The sequence below is a fragment of the Amblyraja radiata genome, chromosome 7, assembly GCF_010909765.2.
Source record: "Amblyraja radiata isolate CabotCenter1 chromosome 7, sAmbRad1.1.pri, whole genome shotgun sequence".
NCBI lineage: Eukaryota > Metazoa > Chordata > Chondrichthyes > Rajiformes > Rajidae > Amblyraja > Amblyraja radiata.
Window position 1 is genome coordinate 90,471,579 of NC_045962.1, and position 13,020 is coordinate 90,484,598.

Sequence of the window (13,020 nt, forward strand, 5' to 3'; positions counted from 1 at the left end):
GTCTCTCCACCCCATTCTCCTGCCTTCTCTCCATAACCCCTGACACCCGCACTCATCAAGATCCTGTCAAACTCCGCTTTAAAAATATTCTTAAGATCCTTGCACGGAAAAGGCCCTTCAGCCCACCTAGTCCATGCCAGCCGAGATGGTATTGGTGGCTGGTCCCATTTGGCTCATCCAAACGTTTCCTATCCAAAACCTCTGTCCAAGTGGCTTTTGAGAGACCTGACTGTATCCGCTATTATAGTTTCCTCTGCTCCTCATTCCAGATACAGAGTCTTCCTCGTCCGTCCCCTCCCCCCACCCACTCCTTTCCCGAAGCCCAGCCCGTCTCCCTGGCTGTGAGTGGGCAGCTGATAGGCAGTAGATTTCTGTGGTTTGGGGAAGGTGCCAGCATCTTTGCATCCGAATCTACGATGGGTCTCGGAACAGCCACGGGCGTGTTCGCTCCCTGTCATTTGAATTATCCTTTGCATGTCCTGCTCTTACTCAGAAACAGCTCGAGCAATCAATGCTGAGGTGAACTTCAGCTAATTGGGGCGTAGGTGCATACTCCAGTGTTATAGAAACATAGAAAATAGGTGCAGGAGTAGGCCATTCGGCCCTTCGAGCCTGCACCGCCATTCGATATGATCATGGCTGATCATCCAACTCAGTATCCCATCCCTGCCTTCTCTCCATACCCCCTGATCCCTTTAGCCACAAGGGCCACATCTAACTCCCTCTTAAATATAGCCAATGAACTGGCCTCAACTACCTTCTGTGGCAGAGAATTCCACAGATTCACCACTCTCTGTGTGAAAAATACAATACAATACAATACAGTTTTATTTGTCATTTGAACCTCACATGAAGTTCAAACAAAATTTGGTTTCTGCAGTGATACAACAAGAAAAGAACCAAGACACACAACCAACACAATTTACACAAACATCCATCACAGTGAATCTCCTCCTCACTGTGATGGAAGGCAAAGTCTTGTCTCTCCCCTGCTCTCCATTCTTCTCCCGATGTCAAAGTCAAAGCCCCCGGCGGGCGATTGCAAGTCCCGCAGCCATTTAAGGTTATACACACAGACCCGTCCCCACCGGTACTGTACCCCAGTGTTACGCTGGATTTTATCCATTATCAGTCTGAACCAGGGTCCCAAGCCAAAACGTCACCTATCCACGTTCTCCACAGATGCTGCCTGGCTCGCTGAGTTACTACAGCACTTAGTGAAACGTCACCTATCCACGTTCTCCACAGATGCTGCCTGACCAGCTGGGTTACTCCAGCACTCTGTCCATCTGCTGTTCCTCGTTCGTTTGTTCGGTGTCACGGTTTCTGACCTCTCCCTTTGCCCTTAGGTCTGTCCATGGCAAACATCGCCACCACAGACTATTACAGCAGAGTGCCTTTGGTGATAGTGCCATAGCACCAGTGCCTAGAGTGTGGACAGTGCAGTCGAGCAGAGTCAGGCCTTCTGATAGACACACGCGTGAGTCACATAGACAGAGGCAGTAAGTTTAGTAACGACCCAGCACAGAACAAGGTCTGTCTCTCTCTCTGTCTGTCTCTCTCTCTCTCTCCCCCTCTCTCTGTCTCTCTCTGTCTCTCTCTGTCTCTCTCTGTCTCTCTCTGTCTCTCTCTGTCTCTCTCTGTCTCTCTCTCTCTCTCTGTGTCTCTGTCTCTCTCTGTCTCTCTCTGTCTCTCTCTGTCTCTCTCTCTCTCTCTGTGTCTCTGTCTCTCTCTGTGTCTCTGTCTCTCTCTGTCTCTCTCTGTCTCTCTCTCTGTCTCTCTCTCCGTCCCTCTCTCTCTCTGTCTCTCTCTGTCTCTCTCTCTCTGTGTGCTGGGCAGGATGGAGGGAAAGAGAGTGCGAGGCTCTCAGTTGCTGCCGAGGGCTAGTGTGTGTGTTTAATGAGAGCAGGGTCTAGTGTGTGTGTAGTGAGGGGACCGGGGGGGGGGGGGGGGGGGGGGGGGGGGGGGTGGGGAGAGCCTCTCAATGACAAGGCTGGTTTTACAGGGAAAGGCTGTGATTACTGACCCGTCACAATGTGGCGTGCAAGGAGACTGGACGAGGGTGGTGGAGAGAGGGGTGGGGGAGATGTGGGAGTAGACTGAATGTGGAGTTGGGGGTGGAGGGGGAGATGGGGGTGGAGGGGGAGCAGGGGTGGAGGGGGAGATGGGGTGGAGGGGGAGTGGGAGGGGGGGCAGAATTGGTGGTACATGATAAAGGGGAAAGAAGGGATATGGGGAGATGGGGGGGGGGGCGTGGTGAGGGGGAGACCTGTTGTTGGGGGGAGGGATGTTGGGAGGTGGGGTGGAGATATAGAGGGGGGAGGGGGAACCCAGGGTAGTGAGGGTGGGGAGAGAGACTCCTGGAATTCCACCCCTCCCTTGCCCCCCCCCCCCTCCTCACTGCCCCAGCCGGAGGGATGATGACAGTAAAAGGCCGAATTGCAGCGCGGCCGATGCAGTTTGTTCTCCGCGCCGCGCGATGACAAAACTCCTTGAAGCGAATTCTGTCTGACCTCTGCCAGCCACTCACCCTCTCCCCCTCCCCCCATAACCCCACCCCTCACCCTCTCCCCTCCTAAGCCCTCTCACCCTCACACTCCCCCCTCCCCTCCTACCCCCTCACCCTCTACCCCCCTAAGCCCCCTCCCCTCCTAGCCCTCTCCCACCCCTTACCCCCCTAACGCCCCCTCCCCTCCTAGCCCTCTCCCACCCCTTACCCCCCTCACCCTCTTCCCCTCCCCTCCTACCCCCCCCTCGCCCTCTCCCACCCCTTACCCCCCCTCACTCTGGTCCCCCCGTCCCTCTCCCCCTTCCCATTCCCCCTCCTCTCCCTCTTCCCTTACACTCTCCCTCCCCTCACACCCCCTTCCCTCCCAGGGGTAGGTGTGGGGAGGGGTGGGTGAGATTGGGGGGGGGGGGGGAGAGGAGATGGAGGGGGAGATGTGGGGTGGAGGGGTAAGATTGAGGGGGTGGGGGGGAGGGTACGTACCATTGCCCCGTTCTAACTGTCCCGTTCTCTCCACAGGGGGAAGACATTCTCAGCCCGATAATAAACCTGGAGGTCATTGAGCGGTGATGGGGGGGTGGGGGGGGGGGGCCCAGACTCCTCACTTACCCTCCAGCCACACGGGGTCACGGCCCCCGGACCAGGAGCCCCCCTCCCCTGCACTGATGAGTGTCCGTCTCTGCTTCCCGGTGACCCAGGGGCCCTCAGACTTAAACCCCCCCAACGCTGTGTCTCCTAACGTTCAACTCTTGCCTGTCCCTGCTCACTAACACATCGCGTATCGCCCCCTCCCCCATGGACCTGTACCGCTGGTCTGTCTGGGACCACCGCCGTCCCGGCACAATAAACATTTTGTACGTCACACATGTCTGCTGTGTTTTATTTTTAATTTTTATTATTTGATTTTTTGTCATCTATATCATACTAAAAAGTCTTGCCTTGTTTGGACGTGTGTCTGCGTGCGTGCGTGCGAGCGATCTCAAGGAACTACGTCAAAACGTTACACAACGGCGTGGAAATGTTTACAGAACCGTACTCAGATTTTTCCCATCGCCGTTCTTATAATTTTGATTTTTTTTGTCATCTATATTGTACTAAAAGTCCCGCCTAGTTTGGACATTGCGTGCGGGCGAGCGATTTCAAGGAACTACGCCAAAACGGTACGCAACAGCGCAAAAATATTTGCAGAACCTTACTCAGATCTTTCCCGTCACAGTTCTTACAATCTTGATTTTTTGTCATCTATATTGTACTAAACGTCTAGCCTTGTTTGGACGTCTGGCTGCGTGCGTGCGTGCGAGCGATCTCAAGGACCTACGCCAAACCGCTACACAACAGCGCGAAAATGTTTGCAGAACCTTACTCAGATTTTTCCCGTCGCCGTTCCTACAAGTTTGATTTTTTTGTTATTACGTATAAATAAATATATAGAGAGACGGAGTCATGGTGGCACAGTTTAGTTTCATTTTAGTTTCTTTTCAAGTCAAGAGTGTTTTATTGTCATATGTCCTGAACGGGACAATGAAATTCTTACTTGCTGCAGCACAACAGAATATGTGAATATGTAATCATTGTAAATAACAAATATAGTGCAAATAACAAATAATAGTTTTGCAGTTCAGAGCTCAGAGCTTATTCAATGCTGTGTTCAATAGCCTGATGGCTGTGGGGAAGTAGCTGTTCCTGAACCTGGATGTTACAGTCTTCAGGCTCCTGTATCTTCTTCCTGATGGCAGTGGTGAGATGAGTGTGTGGCCAGGATGGTGCAGGAAGGAACTGCAGATGCTGGTTTAAAAACATAGAAATTAGGTGCAGGAGTAGGTCATTCGGCCCTTCGAGCCTGCACCGCCATTCAATATGATCATGGCTGATCATCCAACTCAGTATCCTGTACCTGCCTTCTCTCCATACCCTCTGATCCCCTTAGCCACAAGGGCCACATCTAACTCCCTCTTAAATATAGCCAATGAACTGGCCTCGACTACCCTCTGTGGCAGAGAGTTCCAGAGATTCACCACTCTCTGTGTGAAAAAAGTTCTTCTCATCTCGGTTTTAAAGGATTTCCCCCTTATCCTTAAGCTGTGACACAGAATGCTGGAGTAACTCAGCGGGACAGGTAGCATCTCTGGAGAGAAGGAACAGGTGACGTTTTGGGTCGAGACCCTTCGTCAGTCTGAGGGTGCCCTGATTCTCAGTCTGAAGATGGGTCTCGACCCGAATCGTCACCCATTCCTTCTCTTAAGGGATGCAACCTGTCCCGCTGAGTTACTCCAGCTTTTTGGGTCTATCTTTAGTTTAGTTTATTGTCCCGTGTACCGAGGTACAGTGAAAAGCTTTTGTTGCGTGCTAACCAGTCAGCGGAAAGACAATGCATGATTACAATCGAGCCGTCCACAGTGTACAGATACATAAGGGAATAACGTTTAGTGCAAAGTAAAGTCCGATCAAAGATAGGCTGAGGATCAGTAATGAGGTAGATTGTAGTTCAGGACTGGGGTAGAGTTGCTGCCTTATGCCCCTGTCCCACTTAGGAAACCTGAACGGAAACCTCTGGAGACTTTGGGCCCCACCCAAGGTTTCCGTGCGGTTCCCGGAGGTTTTTGTCAGTCTCCCGACCTGCTTCCACTACCCGCAACCTCCGGCAACTACCCGCAACCTCCGGGAACCGCACGGAAACCTTGGGTGGGGCGCAAAGTCTCCAGAGGTTTCCGTTCAGGTTTCCTAAGTGGGACAGGGGCATATACAGCGCTGGAGACACGGGTTTGATCCTGCTGTCGGGCAGCAACACTACCACGGTACTACTGTGCATAAGATCATTGGGGGTAGAGTGCTGACATGGATAGAAAACTGGTTGGCAGACAGGAAACAAAGAGTAGGCATTAACGGGTCCCTTTCAGAATGGCAGGCAGTGACTAGTGGGGTACCGCAAGGCTCGGTACTGGGACCGCAGCTATTTACAATGTACATAAATAATTTAGATGAAGGGATTCAAAATAACATTAGCAAATTTGCAGATGACTAAAAGCTGGGTGGCAGTGTGAACTGTGAGGAGGATGCTATGAGAATGCAGGGTGAGTTGGACATGTTGGGTGAATGGGCAGATGCATGGCAGATGCAGTTTAATGTGGATAAATGTGAGGCAAAAACAGCAAGGCAGATTACTATCTAAATGGTAGACAAAAGTACTGGAGAAACTCAGCAGGTGCAACAGCATCTATGGACGGAAGGAAATAGGCAACATTTCGGCCCAAAACTTTGCCTATTTCCTTCGCTCCATAGATGCTGCTGCACCCGCTGAGTTTCTCCAGCACTTTTGTCTACCTTTGATATTCCAGCATCTGCAGTTCTTTCTTAAACACTATCTAAATGGTGTCAAGTTAGGAAAAGGGGAAGTACAACGGGATCTGAGGATCCTTGTTCATCAGTCAATGAAAGTAAGCATGCAGGTACAGCAGGCAGTGAAGTAAGCGAATGGCATGTTAGCCTTCATAACAAGAGGAGTTGAGTACAGGAGCAAAGAGGTCCTTCTACAGTTGTACAGAGCCCTGGTGAGACCACACCTGGAGTATTGTGTACAGATTTGGTCTCCTAAATTGAGGAAGGACATTCTTGCTACAAGATTTACAAGATACAGATATATTTATTTGAAATGTGATAGCCATACAATAAAATAAAGAACACAGCACGTGATCATAAAACATCCCCACACAGCAGAATCAGAAGTTTCCCACTGTGAGGGAAGACACCAAAGTCAGTCTCTTCCTCGATGTTCAGCCGTGGTTGGGGCCGCCGCAGCTCAGGCCCGCTCGCCGGGATGTTGGAACGCCGACGTCGGTACGGGAGGCCAGCCTCAGCGGCTTGGACCTCCAAAACGGGCGCTTCCCACCGGAGTCCGCAGCTCCCGACGTGCCGGGCGGAGATTCAACACTGGGGGGTCCTCGGCAAAGGGCCCCAGGGACTCTGCGATGTCGGTCAGCGCCGCCCGCGCTGGGAGCTCCGCGACCCAAAGCTCCGCGATGTCGACGCTGCAGGCCCAACGCTCTGGAGTTCCAAACGGTGATCCAGGTAGGTATCGCCCGCTCCGTGGTGAATCCAGCACCACACCGTCACTGCCGAAGCACTGGTCCGGTCCCCGGTAGGAAAGGCCGCTCTGATCCAGTTGGTAGGCCGCGAGGAGGGGGGGACGAGGACACGACTCGGAGAATAGTCGCATCCCCGCCAGGAAGCGACTGGGAAATGGTTTCCCCCTTACCCTACCCCCCCCCCCCACATAGAAAAACTAAAGTAACCCCAAACAAACAGTTTAGACGAACTAAAATAAAAGGACAGGATGTAGGCAGAGGCGCCTTCAATGCAGCGCCCCTAGGGATTTATTGCTATTGAGGGAGTGCAGCGTAGGTTCACAAGGTTAATCCCCGGGATGGCGGGACTGTCATATGCTGAGAGAATGGAGCGGCTGGGCTTGTACACTCTGGAGTTTAGAAGGATGAGAGGGTATCTTATTGAACCATATAAGATTATTAAGGTTTTGGACACGCTAGAGGCAGGAAACTTGTTCCCAATGTCAAGATTCAAGAGAGTTTATTGTCATGTGTCCCAGATATGACAATGAAATTCTTGCTTTGCTTCAGCACAACAGAATATAGTAGGCATGACTACAGAACAGATCAGTTCGTCCATATACCATTATATAAATATATACGATGTTGGGGGAGTCCAGAACCAGGGGCCACAGTTTAAGAATAAGGGGTAAGCCATTTAGAACGTAGATGAGGAAACACTTTTTCTCACAGAGAGTTGTGAGTCTGTGGAATTCTCTGCCTCAGAGGGCGGTGGAGGCAGGTTCTCTGGATACTTTCAAGAGAGAGCTAGATAGGGCTGTTAATGATAGCGGAGTCAGGGGATATGGGGAGAAGGCAGGAACGGGGTACTGATTGGGGATGATCAGCAATGATCACATTGAATGGCGGTGCTGGCTCGAAGGGCCGAATGTCCTACTCCTGCACCTATTGTCCATTGTCATAAGAGCGGCATGAGGCCGGACCACGAAGTCTAGGTCGGACCCCACGGTTGACGGGGCCTGGGTCGGCACCACGGAAGCGTCCAGAAAGGACGCGGCGGCGATAGTGGAGAGGTCGGCGCGGCGACCGGCGGACACGTGGAAGTGAGGACAACGCTACCGGGGGAGGGAACAAAGGAGGACCCGGGAGGGGGGGGGTGAGGCGCCATGAGAGAGGGGTATGAACAATGAGGACACAGTATGGGGGGGGGGGGTGAACAAAGGGGGAACTAGCCGGGATACCATGTATTTTGTTAATTTGCCCGTGCCCTTTAGGTGGTGACTGTTTACATACCTTGGCTGTGCAAGCAGAGAATTCCACTGTGACTTGTCACTTGTGACAGTAAAGCATCCATTCACTCATTCTATCCCTCTTAAGGGGGAGGGACTCAAATAGAGAAAGCTAGTAGACAGTGTGTGAGGCAGGAGGCAGAGAAGGGAAACACTCAGACCCAACATGTAGGGGGGGAAGAAGTAAAAGATAATAAACAGAGAATAAGAAGTGGTGGGTTTCTTAAATGTGTGAGCAGAGAGACAGAGGGGTGTAAAATGGGGGTAGAAGCAATAGGTAGCAAGCTGAAAAGTAAAAGTCGCAGGCAGACAAATCCAGGGCAAAAATCAAAAAGGGCCATTTTCAACATAATTGTAAAAGGGGTAAGAGCGTTGTAAAAACAAGCCTGAAGGCTTTGTGTCTCAATGCAAGGAGCATTCGTAATAAGGTGGAAGAGTTGAATGTGCAGATAGCAATTAATGATTATGATATAGTTGAGATCACGGAGACATGGCTCCACTGTTACCAAGGCTGGGAGCTGAACATCCAGGGATATTCAATATTCAGGAGGGATAGACAGAAAGGAAAAGGAGGTGGGGTAGCGTTGCTGGTTAGAGAGGAGATTAACGCAATAGAAAGGAAGGACATTAGCTTGGAGGATGTGGAATCGGTATGGGTAGAGCTGCGAAACACTAAGGGGCAGAAAACGCTAGTGGGAGTTGTGTACAGGCCACCTAACAGTAGTAGTGGAGTTGGGGATGGCATCAAACAGGAAATTAGAAATGCGTGCAACAAAGGTAAAACAGTTATAATGGGTGACTTCAATCTACATATAGATTGGGTGAATCAAATTGGCAGGGGTGCTGAGGAAGAGGATTTCTTGGAATGTATGCGGGATAGTTTTCTAAACCAACATGTAGAGGAACCAACGAGAGAGCAGGCTATTCTAGACTGGGTATTGAGTAATGAGGAAGGGTTAGTTAGCAGTCTTGTTGTGCGTGGCCCCTTGGGCAAGAGTGACCATAATATGGTTGAGTTCTTCATTAGGATGGAGAGTGACATTGTTAATTCAGAAACAAGGGTCCTGAACTTAAAGAAAGGTAACTTTGAGGGTATGAGACGTGATTGGCCAAGATAGACTGGCAATTGATTCTTAAAGGGTTGACGGTGGATATGCAATGGAAGGCATTTAAAGGCTGCATGGATGAACTACAACAATTGTTCATCCCAGTTTGGCAAAAGAATAAATCAGGGAAGGTAGTGCATCCGTGGATAACAAGGCAAATCAGGGATAGTATCGAAACAAAAGATGAAGCATACAAATTAGCCAGAAAGAGCAGCCTACCAGAGGACTGGGAGAAATTCAGAGTCCAGCAGAGGAGGACAAAGGGCTTAATTAGGAAAGGGAAAATAGATTATGAAAGAAAACTGGCAGGGTACATAAAAACTGACTGCAAAAGTTTTTATAGATATGTGAAGAGAAAAAGATTAGTTAAAACAAATGTAGGTCCCTTGCAGTCAGAAACAGGAAAATTGATCATGGGGAACAAGGACATGGCAGACCAATTGAATAACTACTTTGGTTCTGTCTTCACTAAGGAAGACATAAATAATCTGCCGGAAATAGCAGGGGACCGGGGGTCAAATGAGATGGAGGAACGGAGTGAAATCCAGGTTAGCCGGGAAGTGGTGTTAGGTAAATTGAATGGATTAAAGGCCGATAAATCCCCAGGGCCAGATAGGCTGCATCCCAGAGTACTTAAGGAAGTAGCCCCAGAAATAGTGGATGCATTAGTGATAATTTTTCAAAACTCTTTAGATTCTGGAGTAGTTCCTGAGGATTGGAGGTTAGCTAATGTAACCCCACTTTTTAAAAAGGGAGGGAGAGAGAAAACGGGGAATTACAGACCAGTTAGTCTAACATCGGTAGTGGGGAAACTGCTAGAGTCAGTTATTAAAGATGGGATAGCAGCACATTTGGAAAGTGGTGAAATCATTGGACAAAGTCAGCATGGATTCATGAAAGGTAAATCATGTCTGACGAATCTTATAGAATTTTTCGAGGATGTAACTAGTAGAGTGGATAAGGGAGAACCAGTGGATGTGTTATATCTGGACTTTCAGAAGGCTTTTGACAAGGTCCCACATAAGAGATTAGTATACAAACTTAAATCACACGGTATTGGGGGTTCAGTATTGATGTGGATAGAGAACTGGCTGGCAGACAGGAAGCAAAGAGTAGGAGTAAACGGGTCCTTTTCAGAATGGCAGACAGTGACTGGTGGGGTACCACAAGGCTAAGTGCTGAGACCCCAGCTATTTACAATATATATTAATGATTTGGACGAGGGAATTGAATGCAACATCTCCAAGATTGCGGATGACACGAAGCTGGGGGGCAGTGTTAGCTGTGAGGAAAATGCTAGGAGGCTGCAAGGTGACTTGGATAGGCTGGGTGAGTGGGCAAATGCATGGCAGATGCAGTATAATGTGGATAAATGTGAGGTTATCCACTTTGGTGGCAAAAACAGGAAAGTAGACTATTATCTGAATGGTGGCCGATTAGGAAAAGGGGAGATGCAACGAGACCTGGGTGTCATGGTACACCAGTCATTGAAAGTAGGCATGCAGGTGCAGCAGGCAGTGAAGAAAGCGAATGGTATGTTAGCATTCATAGCAAAATGATTTGAGTATAGGAGCAGGGAGGTTCTACTGCAGTTGTACAGGGTCTTGGTGAGACCACACCTGGAGTATTGCGTACAGTTTTGGTCTCCTAATCTGAGGAAGGACATTCTTGCCATAGAGGGAGTACAGAGAAGGTGCACCAGACTGATTCCTGGGATGTCAGGACTTTCATATGAAGAAAGACTGGATAGACTCGGCTTGTAGAATTTAGAAGATTGAGGGGGAATCTTATAGAAACGTACAAAATTCATAAGGGGTTGGACAGGCTAGATGCAGGAAGATTGTTGCCAATGTTTGGGAAGTCCAGAACAAGGGGTCACAGTTTAAGGATAAAGGGGAAATCTTTTAGGACTGAAATGAGAAAAACATTTTTTACACAGAGAGTGGTGAATCTCTGGAATTCTCTGCCACAATGTAGTTGAGGCCACAGTTCATTGGCTATATTTAAGAGGGAGTTAGATGTGGCCCTTGTGGCTAAAGGGATCAGGGGGTATGGAGAGAAAGCAGGTACACGATACTAAGTTGGATGATCAGCCATGATCATATTGAATGGCGGTGCAGGCTCGAAGGGCCGATTGGCCTACTCCTGCACCTATTTTCTATGTTTCTAACCCCATTCTCCTGCCTTCTACCCATAACCTCTGACACCCGGACTAATCAAGAATCTATCTATCTCTGCCTTAAAAATGCCCACTGACTTGTGGCCTCCACAGCCGTCTGCGGCAAAGAATTCCACCCTCTGATAAAGAAATTCCTCCCTCCTCAAGTAACGTCCTTTAATTCTGAGGCTGTGACCTCTAGTCCTAGTGTGTAAGTAAAAAGCAACCGTAGGAGATGCAACACCTGTCCCTATACCTCCCTCCCTCGACTCCATCCAAGGACCCAAACAGTCTTTCCAGGTGAGGCAGAGGTTCACCTGCACCTCCTCCAACCTCATCTACTGTATCCGCTGTTCCATGTGTCAACTTCTCTACATCGGCGAGACCAAGCGCAGGCTTGGCGATCGTTTCGCCCAACACCTCCGCTCAGTCTGCCTAAACCTACCTGACCTCCCGGTGGCTCAGCACTTCAACTCCCCCTCCCATTCTCAATCTGACCTTTCTGTCCTGGGCCTCCTCCACTGTCAGAGTGAGTCCCAGCGCAAATTGGAGGAGCAGCACCTCATATTTCACTTGGGTAGTTTACACCCCAGCGGTATGAACATTGACTTCTCTAACTTCAGATAGCCCCTTGCTTTCCCTCTCTCTCCATCCCCTCCCCCTTCCCAGTTCCCAGCATAGATTTAGCATCTCCCACCGGGAGATCAGGTTGGTTATTGCGAACCGAGCGGAGGTGCTGGGCGAAGCGATCGCCAAGTCTGCGCATGGTCCTGTAAAGAATGTCCACACTACACACAATGGAAGGTTGCAAGCTGAATATTTTAATGCATCATTTAGAGAATTACAATTTAAAAAAAGTTACAATCACAAAGTGAAAGTCACGCCCACGTTTATATCAAGAGGTCTAATATCTTTGGACGGAATAATGTGTAGACTTTCAACAACCCCAGTGAATAGAACAAAGGCCAGGCACAGAGTAACACGGAGCGGAAAGAGAGTTGGCCTCAACTCCAGTGTCCACTGAATGCCCACCCAAAACACATCCACCTTCAAACAATTGTTCCCGAGAGATCCATCCACTGGCATTGGGAATAGAGTTTGTTTTAATTTATTATAGAATCAGGCCCTTCGGCCCATCAGTTCTAAGCGGACCGTCAATCACCCATTTATACAGGTCCCATATCAATTACTTCTTTTAACTTCCCCCGCTCCAAAGACGTGCAGGTGTGCAGAGGGATTGGCTATGGTATAATTGTAAATTGTCTCTGGTGTGTGTTTGTGTGTGTGTGTGTGTTGGATAGTGTTAGAGTGTGTGTGTGTGTGTGTGTTGGATAGTGTTAGAGTGTGTGTGTTTGTGTGTGTGTGTGTGTGTTGGATAGTGTTAGAGAGTGTGTGTGTGTGTGTGTTGGATAGTGTTAGAGAGTGTGTGTGTGTGTGTGTGGATAGTGTTAGTGTGTGTGTGTGTGTGTTTGTGTGTGTGTGTGTTGGATAGTGTTAGAGTGTGTGTGTATGTTTGTGTGTGTGTGTGTGTGTTGGATAGTGTTAGAGTGTGTGTGTGTTGGATAGTGTTAGAGTGTGTGTGTGTGTGTGTGTGTGTGTTGGATAGTGTTAGAGTGTGTGTGTGTGTTTGTGTGTGTGTGTGTTGGATAGTGTTAGAGTGTTTGTGTGTGTGTGTGTGTTGGATAGTGTTAGAGTGTGTGTGTGTGTGTGTGTGTGTGTTGGATAGTGTTAGAGTGTGTGTGTGTGTTTGTGTGTGTGTGTGTTGGATAGTGTTAGAGTGTGTGTGTGTGTTGGATAGTGTTAGAGTGTGTGTGTGTGTGTGTTGGATAGTGTTAGAGTGTGTGTGTGTGTGTTGGATATGTTAGTGTGCGGGGATCGCTGGTCGGCACGGACTCGATGG

At 49.3% G+C, this 13,020-nt stretch overlaps 2 protein-coding genes and 1 non-coding gene across 3 annotated transcripts in view; 2 read left to right on the forward strand and 1 right to left on the reverse strand.

Annotated features, from left to right (window-relative positions):
• The window catches only part of arpc2 (actin related protein 2/3 complex subunit 2), a 37,759-nt gene extending 34,391 nt beyond the window's left edge, over positions 1-3,368 (forward strand). The window contains exon 10 of the mRNA XM_033024977.1: positions 3,026-3,368. Coding sequence (XP_032880868.1) covers positions 3,026-3,050 — 25 coding nt within the window. The 3' untranslated portion in view covers positions 3,051-3,368. The remainder of the gene's footprint in view (positions 1-3,025) is intronic.
• Positions 1-13,020, reverse strand: part of LOC116975639 — a 613,100-nt gene that overhangs the window by 490,330 nt on the left and 109,750 nt on the right. The gene's annotated exons all lie outside the window — the stretch shown is intronic.
• Positions 2,410-2,519, forward strand: LOC116975710. Its single transcript, XR_004412713.1, has one exon. It is a non-coding gene; the product is annotated as a small nucleolar RNA SNORD89 (small nucleolar RNA).